The sequence below is a fragment of the Triticum urartu genome, chromosome 7, assembly GCF_003073215.2.
Source record: "Triticum urartu cultivar G1812 chromosome 7, Tu2.1, whole genome shotgun sequence".
In the NCBI taxonomy this organism is placed as follows: Eukaryota; Viridiplantae; Streptophyta; class Magnoliopsida; order Poales; family Poaceae; genus Triticum; species Triticum urartu.
Window position 1 is genome coordinate 144,038,285 of NC_053028.1, and position 15,651 is coordinate 144,053,935.

General features: G+C 50.1%; 1 protein-coding gene across 1 annotated transcript; it reads left to right on the forward strand.

Moving 5' to 3' along the window:
- Positions 1-5,216: 5,216 nt before the first annotated feature.
- Positions 5,217-7,136, forward strand: LOC125520348 (UDP-glycosyltransferase 73C5-like). Its single transcript, XM_048685242.1, has one exon. The coding sequence runs from the start codon at positions 5,378-5,380 to the stop codon at positions 6,965-6,967; it is 1,590 nt and encodes a 529-aa protein (XP_048541199.1). The 5' UTR covers positions 5,217-5,377; the 3' UTR covers positions 6,968-7,136.
- Positions 7,137-15,651: the final 8,515 nt, after the last annotated feature.

Sequence of the window (15,651 nt, forward strand, 5' to 3'; positions counted from 1 at the left end):
TAATTCTGGTTATCTTTATTATCTTGTTATACTGGATGACTACTCTCACTTTGTGTGGACATTTCCTCTTCGTAGGAAATCCGATGTTGCCGCCACTCTCATTGCATTTTATGCTTATGTCTCCACATAGTTTGGGCGACCCATACTCGCACTTCAGACCGATAACGGGAAAGAATTCGACAATCTCACCATCCGCCATTTTCTTTCCTCCCATGGCACCGTGTTTCGTCTCACGTGTCCATACACCTCCCAGCAGAATGGCCGTGCCGAGCGCATCCTACACACCCTCAATGAGTGTGTGCGTACCCTTCTTTTCCATGCCTACATGCCTTCTCGGTTTTGGCCAGATGCCCTCGCCACCGCCACCCTCCTCCTTAATCTTCGGCCATGCCGTCCGCGCTGGAACTACGCGCCTCACCATCTCTTATATGGCACTCCTCCCTCCTACGATGGTCTTCGAATTTTCGGTTGCCGTTGCTACCCCAACACCACCGCCACCACTCCTCATAAACTCGCTCCTCGTTCCGTTCCATGTGTCTTCCTTGGTTACCCGGCCAACACTAAGGGTTATCGCTGCTATGACCCCGTGTCTCACCGTGTCATCACCTCCCGGCACGTGTACTTTGATGAGCTTGTTTTTCCCTTTGCACAGGAATAGGTGGCACCGTCTTCCCCTCCCGCGGCGGGGTCTCCTCCACGCCGCCGCCCGCTGCTGGTGTTGGGTGCTCCGGCCACCCCGCCCGTGGCGCCCCCCTCCGGATCGGGGCCCTCTGCGACCCCCTCCTCCGGCTCAGCGCCCTCGTCGCCTGGAGCCGCCTCGACGTCGCCCATGTTGCCCCGGTCCTCCACCATGCATGCTGGGCCGCATGATGGGCCGCTGGCTGGACCGGCCCGCACTGGCGCGGCCTCCCCTGGCGCGTCGCCCTCGCCTCGGTCGCCCGCGCCGACCCCGCCTTGGTCGCCTGCTGGCGCGATCGTGGCCCTGGTGTCGTCTGGTTCTCCCGACGCCGCGGCCGAGTCTTCCGCTTGGCCCGCCTCTCCCGTCGACGCTGTGGAGGCCCCCGCCTCTCCCGTGGATGCCACGGTCTCGTCGCCACCCGCGGCTGCTCCGACGGCCGGCCCCGTCACACGCTCGCGCACTGGTGTTTTCCGCCCGAGCTCCCGCTATGTGGATGACTTCGTCTGCACCGCCTCGACGTCCGCTCCTTCCCCGCTGCCGTCCTCGGTTCGGGCCGCTCTCCGCGACCCTCTTTGGATGGCCGCCATGCAGGAGGAGTTTGACGCTTTGCAGCGGAACCGGACTTGGCAGCTTGTTCCCCGTCCCCGGCACGCTAATGTGATCACCGGAAAGTGGGTCTTCAAACACAAGCTTCGTCCCGATGGCACTCTTGATCGTTACAAGGCGCGTTGGGTTGTTCGTGGTTTCCGGCAACGCGCCGGTGTGGACTTCACCGACACTTTCGCTCCGGTTGTTAAGCCCGGGACGATCCGCACTGTCTTACAGTTGGCGGTCTCTTGTGCCTGGCCGGTTCATCAGATGGACGTCTCCAACGCCTTCCTCCATGGTCATCTTGAGGAGCAGGTCTTCTGTCAGCAGCCCACGGGGTTTGTTGATCCGGCGTGTCCTGATCATGTGTGTCTGCTCTCACGCTCATTATATGGGCTCAAGCAGGCTCCTCGTGCCTGGTACCAGCGCATCGCAGCGTTTCTTCACCAACTTGGCTTCCGCTCTACACGCTCCGATGCTTCGCTGTTTGTTTATCACCAGGGCACCGACACAGCGCATTTGCTGCTCTATGTTGACGACATCATCCTGACAGCATGCACTTCTGAGCTCCTTCGCCGGCTTACTGATCGTCTCCGTGCAGAGTTTGCTATTAAGGACTTGGGTCTGCTGCACTACTTCCTTGGTGTTGAGGTCGTGCGTCGTCCTGATGGATTCTTTGTTCATCAACGGAAGTACGCTCATGAGCTTCTCGACCGTGCTGGCATGCTTAACTGCAAACCGGCCGCCACTCCTGTCGACACGAAGGCCAAGCTCTCTGCTACTGATGGTACTCCTGCCCCAGATGCTAGCTTCTACCGGTCCATTGTTGGTGCTCTTCAGTACCTCACTCTTACTCGCCCAGAGCTTCAGTACACGGTTCAGCAGGTCTGCCTCCATATGCATGCCCCTCGAGACGTTCACTGGACTGCCGTTAAGCGGATTCTCCGCTACATCCGTGGTGCTATGGATCTTGGTCTTACTCTGCGCACCTCTACTGCCACTGATCTGGTCGCCTACTCCGACGCTGACTGGGCTGGCTTCCCGGATACCCGTCGATCTACTTCGGGTTACTGCATCTTCCTTGGACCATCCCTGGTGTCGTGGTCGTCCAAGCGGCAGCCCACTGTGTTGACACCTGATTTTGGCAAGATACAGATTGCAATGAAGATGGTCTCGAGTGAATGAGTTTTCAGCACAAAAATATTCACATCACCGAGTGGAACCACTTTGATGTTTCGGTTATATTCATTCGACTTTATCTTACGGACCGAAACTATACTCCGAGTGGCATAGTTCAATGTTCCGAGTGGTTTTTTGCCAATCACATCTTCAAGATGACCTCGTATGAAGGAGCACTCTTAAGGAATTGTCTTCGTCTCGTCGAGGCAATCGATTTTGATATATAAATCATCTCAATCCGAGTTCATATGCAAAAGTTAGAGGCAATATACTGCAGACTGAACCTCAACGGAAATATGGCGCGAGGTGCCAGACACTTGTCTGATAGGTTGCGCGAGTAATTCGGCCATCAATACGGCCTTGAATCGAAAAACCTTCAACATGGAAAAGTTTCTTCTCGTCGAGCCGGTCGATTTTCATATATAATTCGTCTCAATCCGAGATCATATGAGGCCTGGAGAGACAAATCAAGATCGGGCTATGTTTTCAGTCGGAAATCCGAGTGAAAATATGATCATCCGAGTGAAATTGTCGTCCAGGTGAAAATATTCCGAGTGAAAAGATTACCATCGGGACGAAAACTTGCCGATTGAATAAGATAGTGCCTTCCGAGTGAAAATATAATCATCCGAGTGAATAAGATAGTGCCTTCCGAGTGGAAATATAGTCATCCGAGTGGAAATATAGTCATCCGAGTGAAAGATTGTCTTCCGAGTGAAAAAGTCCAATCGAACGATCTGAGTGAAAGTATCTAATATCCGAGTGGATGAGCTCAAGTCCGAGTGAAATTGAACATGTGCTCGAAAGTTCATCAAAATGACCTTGGATGAAGAAGTGTTCAATACAGAAGTTGTGCGTATCATCAAGACGGTAAACTTTGATTTTGGAGTCATCATCATCAGAGATAATATATAGCCTACAAATTCACTACGAGGCTCGGATAATCCAGTCTACTGCAAGACCGAGTCCGACTGGAAGATAAAGATGACCTCGAAAAGTATTCAAGATGGCCTTATTTGAAAAAGTGATCAACATGAGAGTTGTTCGTATCGTCGAGGCGCACAAGTTTGATATTTGGGCCATCTTGATCGGAGATCATATGCAAGCCCGGCGGCCCGCGCAAGAAGGAAGACAGAGTTTGGGCCAGATTCAGACTGAATCCGAGTTGGAATAGAATTAGGACTCTAGGACGTGAATTGATATAATTTTTCTTGTAAGGAAAGCCTAGATGAATCCTTTACTTGTACGGGAAGTCTAGCCGCCTCTTATATATGTTGGGGGTGACGGTCGATTGAACAACACACAATCGAACAAATCAATATACTACTTTTTCATCTACGTTTTATCTCTCCACCGTTTTTCTATCTCATTCTTCGCTGTTTTTCGTGTTTGAGAGCTGCGAATCCCGAGGCTCTAGGGGCGAGCGAATCGACCTAGGGCAGCCCATAGCCGTCGCACTCCCTGACGGGGTCCCTCCCGGGGGTGTGGGGTTTTCGGGTCTGCAAAAGCGCCCGTCGACTGTCTTGCGTATCGCGCTGTCGGTCGGGTCTCCTTCGGCGTGAGCTGCGGTGCATCACCCCCGGCGTCGAGGGTACACGTGACGTGTTCGTGTGTCAACACACTTTTTTTCGCGGTCTAGCGCCGAGGCTGAGTACCGCGTTGTGGCCAACGTTGTTGCTGAGTGTTCCTGGCTTCGTCAGCTTCTTCACGAGCTCTCGTGTCCTGTTGAGAAGGCCACCATCGTCTACTGCGACAACGTCTCCGCCGTCTACCTCTCCGCCAACCCGGTTCATCATCGTCGCACCAAGCACATTGAGCTTGATATCCATTTTGTTCGGGATTAGATGGCTCTTGGCCATGTTCGTGTTTTACACGTTCCCACCTCCCAACAATTTGCTGACATCATGATCAAAGGCTTGCCTACGACGTCTTTCGAGGAATTCCGGTCCAGTCTCTGCGTCAGCAATGGTGTCGCTTCGACTGCGGGGGTGTTGAGATATGTATTTAGCACATGTATTCTTGTACTCCAAGTCTCCTCCTTGTATATAGTTGAGGATATGACTTGCCCTATGTACTATATATATTTGTGCATATGCACCTACCAATACATTAAGAATTGCATTCTATTCCTCTACACCGAGGACTAGATCACTAGACCCTCCATTCGCAAAATAAAATATGAGGGTACGGGACCCTCCTGGACCGGCTCGAACGACCGGCAATGCCGCCATGCCGGCCGCCCGTACACGATCACCCGCCCCGGCCGGCCACTGATTGGTTTCCGAAGACGGCGACAAGGACGCTTCGGTAGGCGCACACGTCACCTCGGAAGCTTCCGCTTCTAGAAACCGGCTCGAATCTCGATCCACACAGCTTCGTATCGTGACGACCGGCGTCGCCGCTCTACGCTGGGGTAACATCTGCGTCCACGTAGGTCTCTGCGCCCGCGACTCACACAAACGTTCGGCAGCTCACGTGTCGCCATGCGCAACAGGAGATGGCCAGGAGCAGACGCATGTGTCCGTGTACGGTAACCCCACGCTCCTTATCACGTCCTCGCCTAGCCACCACTCGATGCTTCCTTTCGCTTGGCGCCACCTCCTCCTCCAGCTTCTCAACTTCTCTCCTCCCTCCCTCGATGGACAATTTCATCCATGCACCTATCTCCGCCGTCCGTCACGTCACGTCACGTCCGATCTCTTCAGCATAGCGCGAAGCCTCGTGGTGGAAACGAGACATCGGTCGTTCCGTACGCGTCACAATGACCACCGTGACCATGTCATAGGTGTCTCACAGCCACTGACCAGCTACGCCACAATTAACCTTCTTAATTCACACAGCTGTGCTCGCCGCCGTTACCACTATATAGCCGCTGTAGCGGAGCAAGCGAGCAACAGGGACCCGGAGAGAAGCAGGGAGAGGGTCGGAGCGATGGCGGCGTCGGAGCTGCACTTCCTGCTGGTGCCGCTGGTGGCGCAGGGCCACATCATCCCGATGGTGGACCTGGCGCGCCTCATCGCCGCGCGCGGGCCGCGGGTCACCGTGCTCACCACGCCCGTCAACGCCGCGCGCAACAGGCCGGCCGTCGAGGGCGCCGCCAGGGCCGGCCTGCGGGTCGACCTCGCCGAGCTGCCCTTCCCCGGCCCGCGCTTCGGGCTGCCGGAGGGGCTGGAGAACGCCGACCAGATGGTCGACCAGACCATGTACGTCAAGTTCTTCCAGGCCATCTGGGGCATGGCCGAGCCGCTGGAGGAGTACGTCCGCGCGCTGCCACGCCGCCCCGACTGCCTCGTCGCCGACTCCTGCAACCCGTGGACGGCCGGCGTGTGCGCCGCCCTCGGCGTCCCCAGGCTGGTCATGCACTGCCCCTCCGCCTACTTCCTCCTCGCCGTGCACAACCTGGCCAAGCACGGCGTGTACGACCGCGTCGGCGGCGACGACATGGAGGAGTTCGAGGTGCCGGACTTCCCCGTGCCCGCCGTGGGGAACACGGCCACGTTCCGGGGCTTCTTCCAGTGGCCCGGCGTGGAGAAGGAGCAGCGCGACGTGCTCGACGCCGAGGCCTCCGCCGACGGCCTGCTCGTCAACACGTTCCGCGGCATCGAGGGCCTCTTCGTCGACGCCTACGCGGCGGCGCTCGGCCGGAGGACGTGGGCCGTCGGGCCGACGTGCGCCTCCAGCTTGGGCGACGCCGATGCCAAGGCCGGCCGCGGCAACCGCGCCGACGTCGACGCCGGCCACGTCGTCTCGTGGCTCGACGCCCGGCCGCCGGCGTCCGTGCTCTACATCAGCTTCGGCAGCATCGCGAAGCTGCCGGCGAAGCAGGTCGCCGAGCTCGCGCGCGGCCTGGAGGCGTCGGGGCGGCCGTTCGTGTGGGCCATCAAGGAGGCCAAGGCCGACGCCGCCGTGCAGGCGCTGCTCGACGACGAGGGGTTCGAGGAGCGGGTCAAGGACAGGGGCCTCCTCGTCCGGGGCTGGGCGCCGCAGGTGACCATCCTGTCGCACCCGGCGGCGGGCGGGTTCCTGACGCACTGCGGCTGGAACGCGACGCTGGAGGCCATCTCCCACGGCGTGCCGGCGCTGACGTGGCCCAACTTCGCCGACCAGTTCTGCAGCGAGCGGCTGCTCGTGGACGTGCTGGGCGTCGGCGTCAGGTCCGGCGTCAAGCTGCCCGTCATGAACGTGCCCGCGGAGGCCGAGGGCGTCCAGGTCACCAGCGGCGACGTGGAGAAGGTGGTCGCCGAGCTGATGGACGGTGGGCCGGAGGGGGCCGCGAGGAGGACCAGGGCCAAGAAGCTCGCCGCAGAGGCCCGCGCGGCCATGGAGGAAGGCGGGTCGTCGTGCACCGACCTGGAGGACATGATCCGCCACGTATCGGAGCTGTCGAGGAAGGGGAGCCACGAGTACGGGTGGGGCACGAGCTCGACGTCCCTGCTTTCCGCGGCGGCGGAGCTTGGAGTTGGAAGCAAGAGCGGCGCCAAGAAGATGGAAGCCGACGCTGCGTTGTCAGTGCACTCCTGAGCTGCATCTCGCCATTATTCAAGTTATTATAGGATTTATGTTCTGTTCCGTACAACAATTCTTTTCAACGGTCGATACCACCATGTTGAAGTAGCAATTTGCCCAATTCATCCATGTAATATGATGCTAGTATAGCTTATATAAACGATGAAGTGTATCTTTGGCGTCACTTTACGAATCAATTAATCCATATGGATAGTTCTAGTAATTTGAACACCAGTTTGCAAAACACAACCATATCGGGGGAATCGGGGAAATATGTGGTTAATCAAGCCGTGAAATGGTCACCAATAGTGAAATGGTCACCAATAGCTCGCAAGTCTCGCTAGGTGGTTTACAGATGTTAATGTAATTTTATTGTTTTTATTGTTTGTTGTACTGTCATAATTGAAGATGAAAAGCTCTTTCCTCCTTCACAAAAAATATCCTCCTCTTACCGGCGTCGCAGCCGGTCCTTCCCATCTCCAATGTAGGCCATGGAGGTGCGGAGGATCTCGGCCCCCCACCGGCGGGAGGGACTCTGTTCTTGTTCTTGTTAGAGTCAACGTCTTGGTTGGTGTTGTGTGGCGGCGGTGATGTCTCTTAGTAGGATAATGTCTCCCACGTTCTATCCTTGTCCTGATAATGCGTCTAGCATCGTCAGAGGACGTGTGGAGGTTTATCTCCATCGGATCTTGCGGGATTCGGTCGGTGGTGGTCTCTGATGGATCTATTTGGATCCGGTCTTCGTTCGTCTTCGTTTAAATGTTTACATGTTTGATCCTTCTGATTTACGACTTTCTTCATCGACGATGTTTGCTATTCTGATGCGCTAGTCCTTTGGGGCCTTAGCTTGACGACTTTTTGACCGTCTACTATAACAAGGTTTGTTTGGCTCCGATGAAGAAGGGGCAATGACGACGGCGTGTCTTCGGCTCGCTCCAGTGCTTGTAGTCATCGCTAGGTGGTCCATGGACATGGTTGTAATTTTTATTGCCTCTATTATTTTTTGTACTGCCATGATTAAAGATGAATAGACTAAAATTTTCTCACAAAAATAATAATTGAAGAAGCATAGATCGATAAGTTTTTTCGAAAAAGAAGTCCCGCTTATTAAGCTAGATGAACTGATGACGTCATGCATGGAGGGGGAGATCATACTGGCTAAGAGCATCTCTAGCAGACCCGTATGATGCTTTGACCCGCAGAATAATCGTAAAAATACGAGTTCACGTGAAAAAAGTCGCCCAATCAGACACTGTAAACGCGCTAGACTCGTACAAAAAAATTGAGGGGAGCGAAAAACATCCCGTCAAAACTATGAAGATAAGGATTTCGGAGCCAACCAGAGAGGCTCTGTATACGCGAAAGGTCGTTCTGAGAAGTTTAACTGCCATCGAAATCTTCATGGCTCACTCCCGTTCGCCCGTCCCCGACGCCGACCACCCGCCCCGACAGCCGCGTTCGCCCGCCGCCGTTTCCTGGATGCCGACAGTCGCGCTCGTCCGTGACTCCACGGCTCTCGAAAAAGCTAGCTAGCTCAATCGATTCGAACGGAGCTAGCTAGCTTGCTAGCTGAATCGATTCGAACATCTAACTAGCTAGCTCCATGTGTGTCTCACCCGACCGCTGCCGGTCCCCGGAGATCGGTTGCCGCCCGCGCCGTCCCGGACGCCCTGGCCTCTGCCCGTGCGCTGCGGTCACCCTGCATCTTCCTCGTCCGCCCATCCGCCGGCGGCCGCGCTGGCCTACGCCATGTGCCGATTTCAAATTGACGTGAGGAAGAGGACGACTGGAAAAAAAGGTGAGCTAGCTGTCGGTCTGTTTAGTATATCTAGAGAATATTCTCGACCATAGCTCAAATCAATCCTTAAAGCACATTTTTCTCGGTCCTTAAAGCAACTCCAACAAGGTGACCCATTTCGTTCACTGGCGTCTGTTTGGGTCGGCGTAGACACAAAAGTCGGCCTAACGCGCCGACCCAAACGGATGTGTGCCCGCTTTTCGTCCGCGGGTGACCCTTTCCCGGCCCATTTTTAAGCCGGATTTGCGTCGACGTGGACACGAGACAGATGCGCGCGCGCTCGCCTTCTCCTTCCCCCGGGCCCGCTGGTCGGTGGAACATTGGCCTCCCCCATCCAACAGCAACCCTCGCTCGCCTCCTTCGTCGTCGGCGCCGCCGCCCATTTTTTCCGGCGACTCTGCCAGCTGTCGGCGCCGCAACATCCGCTCAGCAACGCCGACACCTCCCACGTCGCCCGCCACCGCCGTCTTGCTGCTGGGGAGCCGACTGCTTCCCCCCCCCCCCCCCCCCCCCCCCCCCCCCCACCCCCTACCGCGACCAAGAAGCCGCCTTGCCGCCCCGGCCAGATCCTCACTGGCACGCTCGTCGGACGCCGGCAGAGCAGCTAGCCGATCCGTGCGCGCCGCGACTCCCTTCGCCGGCCGTCTCCTTCGTCGACGCCCGCAAGTTATTCGACAATTTGCCAAGATACAAAATGGACTCTGCCGACGAGTTCTTTTTTCACAATTTCCTTTGTGATTCCGACGATTCGTCGTCCGATGACGAGAAGGAGATATTGGCTGCCGTGTTGGTCTATCACCACCTCAACAGCCAGCGGCCGTTGTTCCGTGGCTCCATTTTGGGCCACCTTCCTGCGTTGAATCGCAACCGAGAGAGCGGGCATTTCCTTCTTTGGAAGGACTACTTTGATACAACAAATCCGTTGTTCAAACATCAAAAATTCCACCGTCGCTTCCATATGAGTAGGCATCTTTTCAACCGTATTAGAGAGGGGGTGGTCGGCTACGATGACTATTTCGAGTGCAAAGAGGATGTGATGACCCACAAGTATAGTGGATCGCAACAGTTTTCGAGGGTAGAGTATTCAACCCAAATTTATTGATTCGACACAAGGGGAGCCAAAGAATATTCTCAAGTATTAATAGTTGAGTTGTCAATTCAACCGCACCTGAAAGACTTAATATCTGCAACAAAGTATTTAGTAGCAAAGTAATATGAAAGTAGCGGTAACGGTGGCAAAAGTAACAATAGTAGTTTTTGTAGTGATTGTAACAGTGGCAACGGAAAAGTAACTAAGCAAAGATCAATATGTGAAAAGCTCGTAGGCAATGGATCAGTGATGGATAATTATGTCGGATGCGATTCCTCATGCAACAGTTATAACATAGGGTGACACAGAACTAGCTCCAGTTCATCAATGTAATGTAGGCATGTATTCCGAATATAGTCATACGTGCTTATGGAAAAGAACTTGCATGACATCTTTTGTCCTACCCTCCCATGGCAGAGGGGTCCTAGTGGAAACTAAGGGATATTAAGGCCTCCTTTTAATAGAGTACCGGAACAAAGCATTAACACTTAGTGAATACATGAACTCCTCAAACTATGGTCATCACCGGGAGTGGTCCCGGTTATTGTCACTTCGGGGTTACCGGATCATAACACATAGTAGGTGACTATTGACTTGCAAAATAGGATCAAGAACTCACATATATTCATGAAAACATAATAGGTTCAGATCTGAAATCATGGCACTCGGGCCCTAGTGACAAGCATTAAGCATAGCAAAGTCATAGCAACATCAATCTTAGAACATAATGGATACTAGGGATCAAACCCTAACAAAACTAACTCGATTACATGGTAAATCTCATCCAACCCATCACCGTCCAGCAAGCCTATGATGGAATTACTCATGCACGGTGGTGAGCATCATGAAATTGGTGACGGAGGAAGGTTGACGATGATGATGGCGACGGATTCCCCCCTCCGGAGCCCCAAACGGACTCCAAATCAGCCCTCCCGAGAGAGATCAGGGCTTGGCGGCGGCTCCGTATTGTAAAACGTGATGAATCCTTCTCTTTGATTTTTTTTCTCCCCGGACGTGAATATATAGAGTTGTAGTTGACAACGGTGGAGCCTCAGGGGGCCCCACAAGGCAGGGGGCGCGCCCACGGGGGGCGCCCTGTACCCTCGTGGACAGGGTATGGGCCCCCTAGTGTTAATTCTTTTGCTAGTATTTTTTATAAATTCCAAAACGTGTCTCCGTAAATTTCCAGGTCATTACGAGAACTTTTATTTCTGCACAAAAATAACAACATGGCAATTCTGCTGAAAACAGCGTCAGTCCGGGTTAGTTCCATTCAAATCATGCAAGTTAGAGTCCAAAACAAGGTCAAAAGTGTTTGGAAAAGTAGATACGATGGAGACGTATCAACTCCCCCAAGCTTAAACCTTTGCTTGTCCTCAAGCAATTCAGTTGACAAACTGAAAGTGATAAAGAAAAACTTTTACAAACTCTGTTTGATCTTGTTGTTGTAAATATGTAAAGTCAGCGTTCAAGTTTTCAGCAAAGATTGTGAACAAACCATATTCACAATAACATTTAGGTCTCATGTTTACTCATATCAATGGCATAATCAACTAGCGAGCAATAATAACAAATCTCGGATGACAACACTTTCTCAAAACAATCATAATATGATATAACAAGATGGTATCTCGCTAGCCCTTTCTGAGACCGCAAAACATAAATGTAGAGCACCCCTGATGAAGATCAAGGACTGACTAAACATTGTAATTGATGGTAAAAGAGATCCAGTCACAGTCATACTCAATGAAAATTAATAGTAATGCATGCACATGACAGCGATGCTCTCCAACTGGTGCTTTTTAATAAGAGGATGATGACTCAACATAAAAGTAAATAGATAGGCCCTTCTCAAAGGGAAGCATGGATTTGCAGAGGTGACAGAACTCGAGTTTTGAAATAGAGATGAATAATATTTTGAGTGGTATACTTTCATTGTAAACATAACAACCAAGAGATCTCGATATCTTCCATGCTACACACATTATAGGCGGTTCCCAAACAGAATGGTAAAGTTTATACTCCCCCACCACTGATACGTCTCCAACGTATATATAATTTTTGATTGTTCCATGCTATTATATTATCTGTTTTGGATGTTTGAATTTACCTTTTTATATTATTTTGGGACTAACCTACTAACCAAAGGCCCAATGCAAATTGCTGTTTTTGCCTATTTCAGTGTTTCGCAGAAAAGGAATATCAAATGGAATCCAAACGGAATGAAACCTTCCGGAGAGTTATTTTTAGAACAAACGTGATCTAGGACTTACCACCGTTCCGTTCATCATTGTCATATTGCTTTGCATGATCATGCAGTTGACATCGTATTTGTGGCAAAGCCACCTTTCATAATTCTTTCATACATGTCACTCTTGATTCATTGCACATCCCAGTACACCGTCGGAGGCATTCACATAGAGTCATATTTTGTTCTAGTATCAAGTTATAATTTTTGAGTTGTAAGTAAATAAAAGTGTGATGATCATCATTATTAGAGCATTGTCCCAAGTGAGGAAAGGATGATGGAGACTATGATTCCCCCACAAGTCGGGATGAGACTCCGGAAAAAAAGAAAAAAAGAGGCCATAAAAAAGAGAAGGCCCAAATAAAAAAAGAAATGAGAGAAAAAGAGAGAAGGGACAATGTTACTATCCTTTTACCACACCTGTGCTTCAAAGTAGCACCATGCTCTTCATGATAGAGAGTCTCCTATGTTGTCACTTTCATATACTTGTGGGAATTTTACATTATAGAACTTGGCTTGTATATTCCAATGATGGGCTTCCTAAAATTGTCCTAGGTCTTTGTGAGCAAGCAAGTTGGATGCACACCCACTTAGTTTCTTTTTGAACTTTCATACACTTATAGCTCTAGTACATCCGTTGCATGGCAATCCCTACTCAGTCACATTGATATTTATTGATGGGCATCTCCATAGCCCGTTGATACGCCTAGTTGATGTGAAACTATCTTCTCCCTTTTGTCTTCTCCACAACCACCATTCTATTCCACCTATAGTGCTATGTCCATGGCTCACGCTCATATATTGCGTGAAGATTGAAAAAGTTTGAGAACATTAAAAGTATGAAACAATTGCTTGGCTTGTCATCGGGGTTGTGCGTGATTTAAATACTTTGTGTGATGAAGATAGAGCATAGCCAGACTATATGATTTTGCAGGGATAACTTTCTTTGGCCATGTTATTTTAAAAAGACATGATTGCTTTGTTAGTATACTTAAAGTATTATTATTTTTATGTCAATATTAAACTTTTGTCTTGAATCTTTCGGATCTGAACATTCATGCCACAATAAAGAAAATTACATTGAGAATTATGCTAGGTAGCCTTCCACATCAAAAATTCTGTTTTTATCATTTACCTACTTGAGGACGAGCAGGAATTCAGCTTGGGGATGCTTGATACGTCTCCAACGTATATATAATTTTTGAGTGTTCCATGCTATTATATTATCTGCTTTGGATGTTTAGTGGGCTTTAATTTACCTTTTTATATTATTTTGGGACTAAGCTACTAACCAAAGGCCCAGTGCAAATTGTTGTTTTTTTGCCTATTTCAGTGTTTCACAGAAAAGGAATATCAAATGGAATCCAGACGGAATGAAACCTTCGGGAGAGTTATTTTTGGAACAAACGTGATCCAGCAGACTTGGAGTGGACGTCAAGAAAGAAGCGAGGAGGCCACGAGGCAGGAGGGTGCGCCCAGGCGGGGTAGGCCCACCCCCACCCTCATGGGCCCCTCGCAGCTCCAGTGACGTACTTCTTCCTCCTATATATACCCATATACCCCGAAAACATCCAGGAGCAGCACGAAACCCTATTTCCACCACCGCAACCTTCTGTACCCGTGAGATCCCATCGTGGGGCCTTTCCCAGCGCTCCGTCGGAGGGGGAATCGATCACGGAGGGCTTCTACATCAACACCATAGCCTCTCCGATGATGTGTGAGTAGTTTACCATAGACCTTCGGGTCCATAATTATTAGCTAGATGGCTTCTTCTCTCTCTTTGGATCTCAATACAAAGTTCTCCTCGATTCTCTTGGAGATCTATTCGATGTAGTTCTTTTTGCGGTGTGTTTGTCGAGATCTGATAAATTGTGGGTTTATGATCAAGATTATATATGAACAATATTTGATTCTTCTCTGAAATCTTTTATGCATGATTTAATATCTTTGCAAGTCTCTTTGAATTATCAGTTTGGTTTGGCCTACTAGATTGATCTTTCTTGCAATGGGAGAAGTGCTTAGCTTTGGGTTCAATCTTGTGGTGTCCTTTCCCAGTGACAGCAGGGGCAGCAAGGCACGTATTATATTGTTGCCATCGAGGATAAAAAGATGGGGTTTATATCATATTGCTTGAGTTTATCCCTCTACATCATGTCATCTTGCCTAATGCGTCACTCTGTTCTTAGGAACTTAATACTCTAGATGCATGCTGGATAGCGGTCAATGTGTGGAGTAATAGTAGTAGATGCAGAATCGTTTCGGTCTACTTGTCGCGGACGTGATGCCTATATACATGGTCATGCCTAGATATTCTCACAATTGTTCGCTTTTCTATCAATTGCTTGACAGTAATTTGTTCACCCACCGTAGAATTTGCTATCTTGAGAGAAGCCACTAGTGAAACCTATGGCCCCCGGGTCTATCTTCCATCATATTATTTTCCTATCAAACTTGCTATTTTTATTACCATTTATTTTGCAATCTTTATTTTCTAATCTATATCATAAAAATACCAAAAATATTTATCTTATTATCTCTATCAGATCTCACTTTCGTAAGTGACCGTGAAGGGATTGACAACCCATTTATCGCGTCGGTTGTGAGGTTCTTGTTTGTTTGTGCAGGTACTAGGCGACTTGCGTGTTACCTCCTACTGAATTGATACATTGGTTCTCAAAAACTGAGAGAAATACTTACGCTACTGTGCTGCATCACCCTTTCCTCTTCAAGGGAAAACCAACGCATGCTCAAGAGGTAGCAAGAAGGATTTCTGGCGCCGTTGCCGGGGAGGTTGCACCAAGTCAAGTCAAGATTTGGTCTACCAACAACTAGCCATTTTTGGCGCCGTCTACGCACGAGTCAAGACATACCAAGTACCCATCACAAACTCTTGTCCCTCGCATTACATTATTTGCCATTTGCCTCTCGTTTTCCTCTCCCCCACTTCGCCCTTGCCATTTTATTTGCCCTCTTTTCCGCTCGCCTCCCTTTCGTTCGCCTCTTTTTGCTTGCCTCTTGTTTGCTTGTGTGTTGGATTGTTTGTCATGATGGCTCAAGATAATACTAAATTGTGTGACTTTTCCAATACCAACAATAATGATTTTATTAGCACTCCGATTGCTCCTCTTACCGATGCTGAATCTTGTGAAATTAATACTGCTCTGCTGAATCTTGTCATGAAAGATCCGTTTTCTGGACTTCCTAATGAAGATGCCGCTACCCATCTAAACAGCTTTGTTGATTTGTGTGATATGCAAAAGAAGAAAGATGTGGATAATGATATTGTTAAATTGAAGCTATTTTCGTTTTCGCTTAGAGATCGTGCTAAAACTTGGTTTTTCTCTTTGCCTAAAAATAGTATTGATTCATGGAATAAGTGCAAAGATGCTATTATCTCTAAGTATTTTCCTCCCGCTAAGATCATCTCTCTTAGAAACGACATTATGAATTTTAAGCAACTTGATCATGAGCATGTTGCATAATCTTGGGAGAGGATGAAATTAATGATACGTAATTGCCCTACACATGGTTTGAATTTATGGATGATCATACAAATTTTTTAT

Coding starts and splice junctions, on each gene's coding strand:
- LOC125520348 (XM_048685242.1), top strand. CDS start 5,378: ATGGCGGCGTCGGAGCTGCACTTCCTGCTGGTGCCGCTGGTGGCGCAG.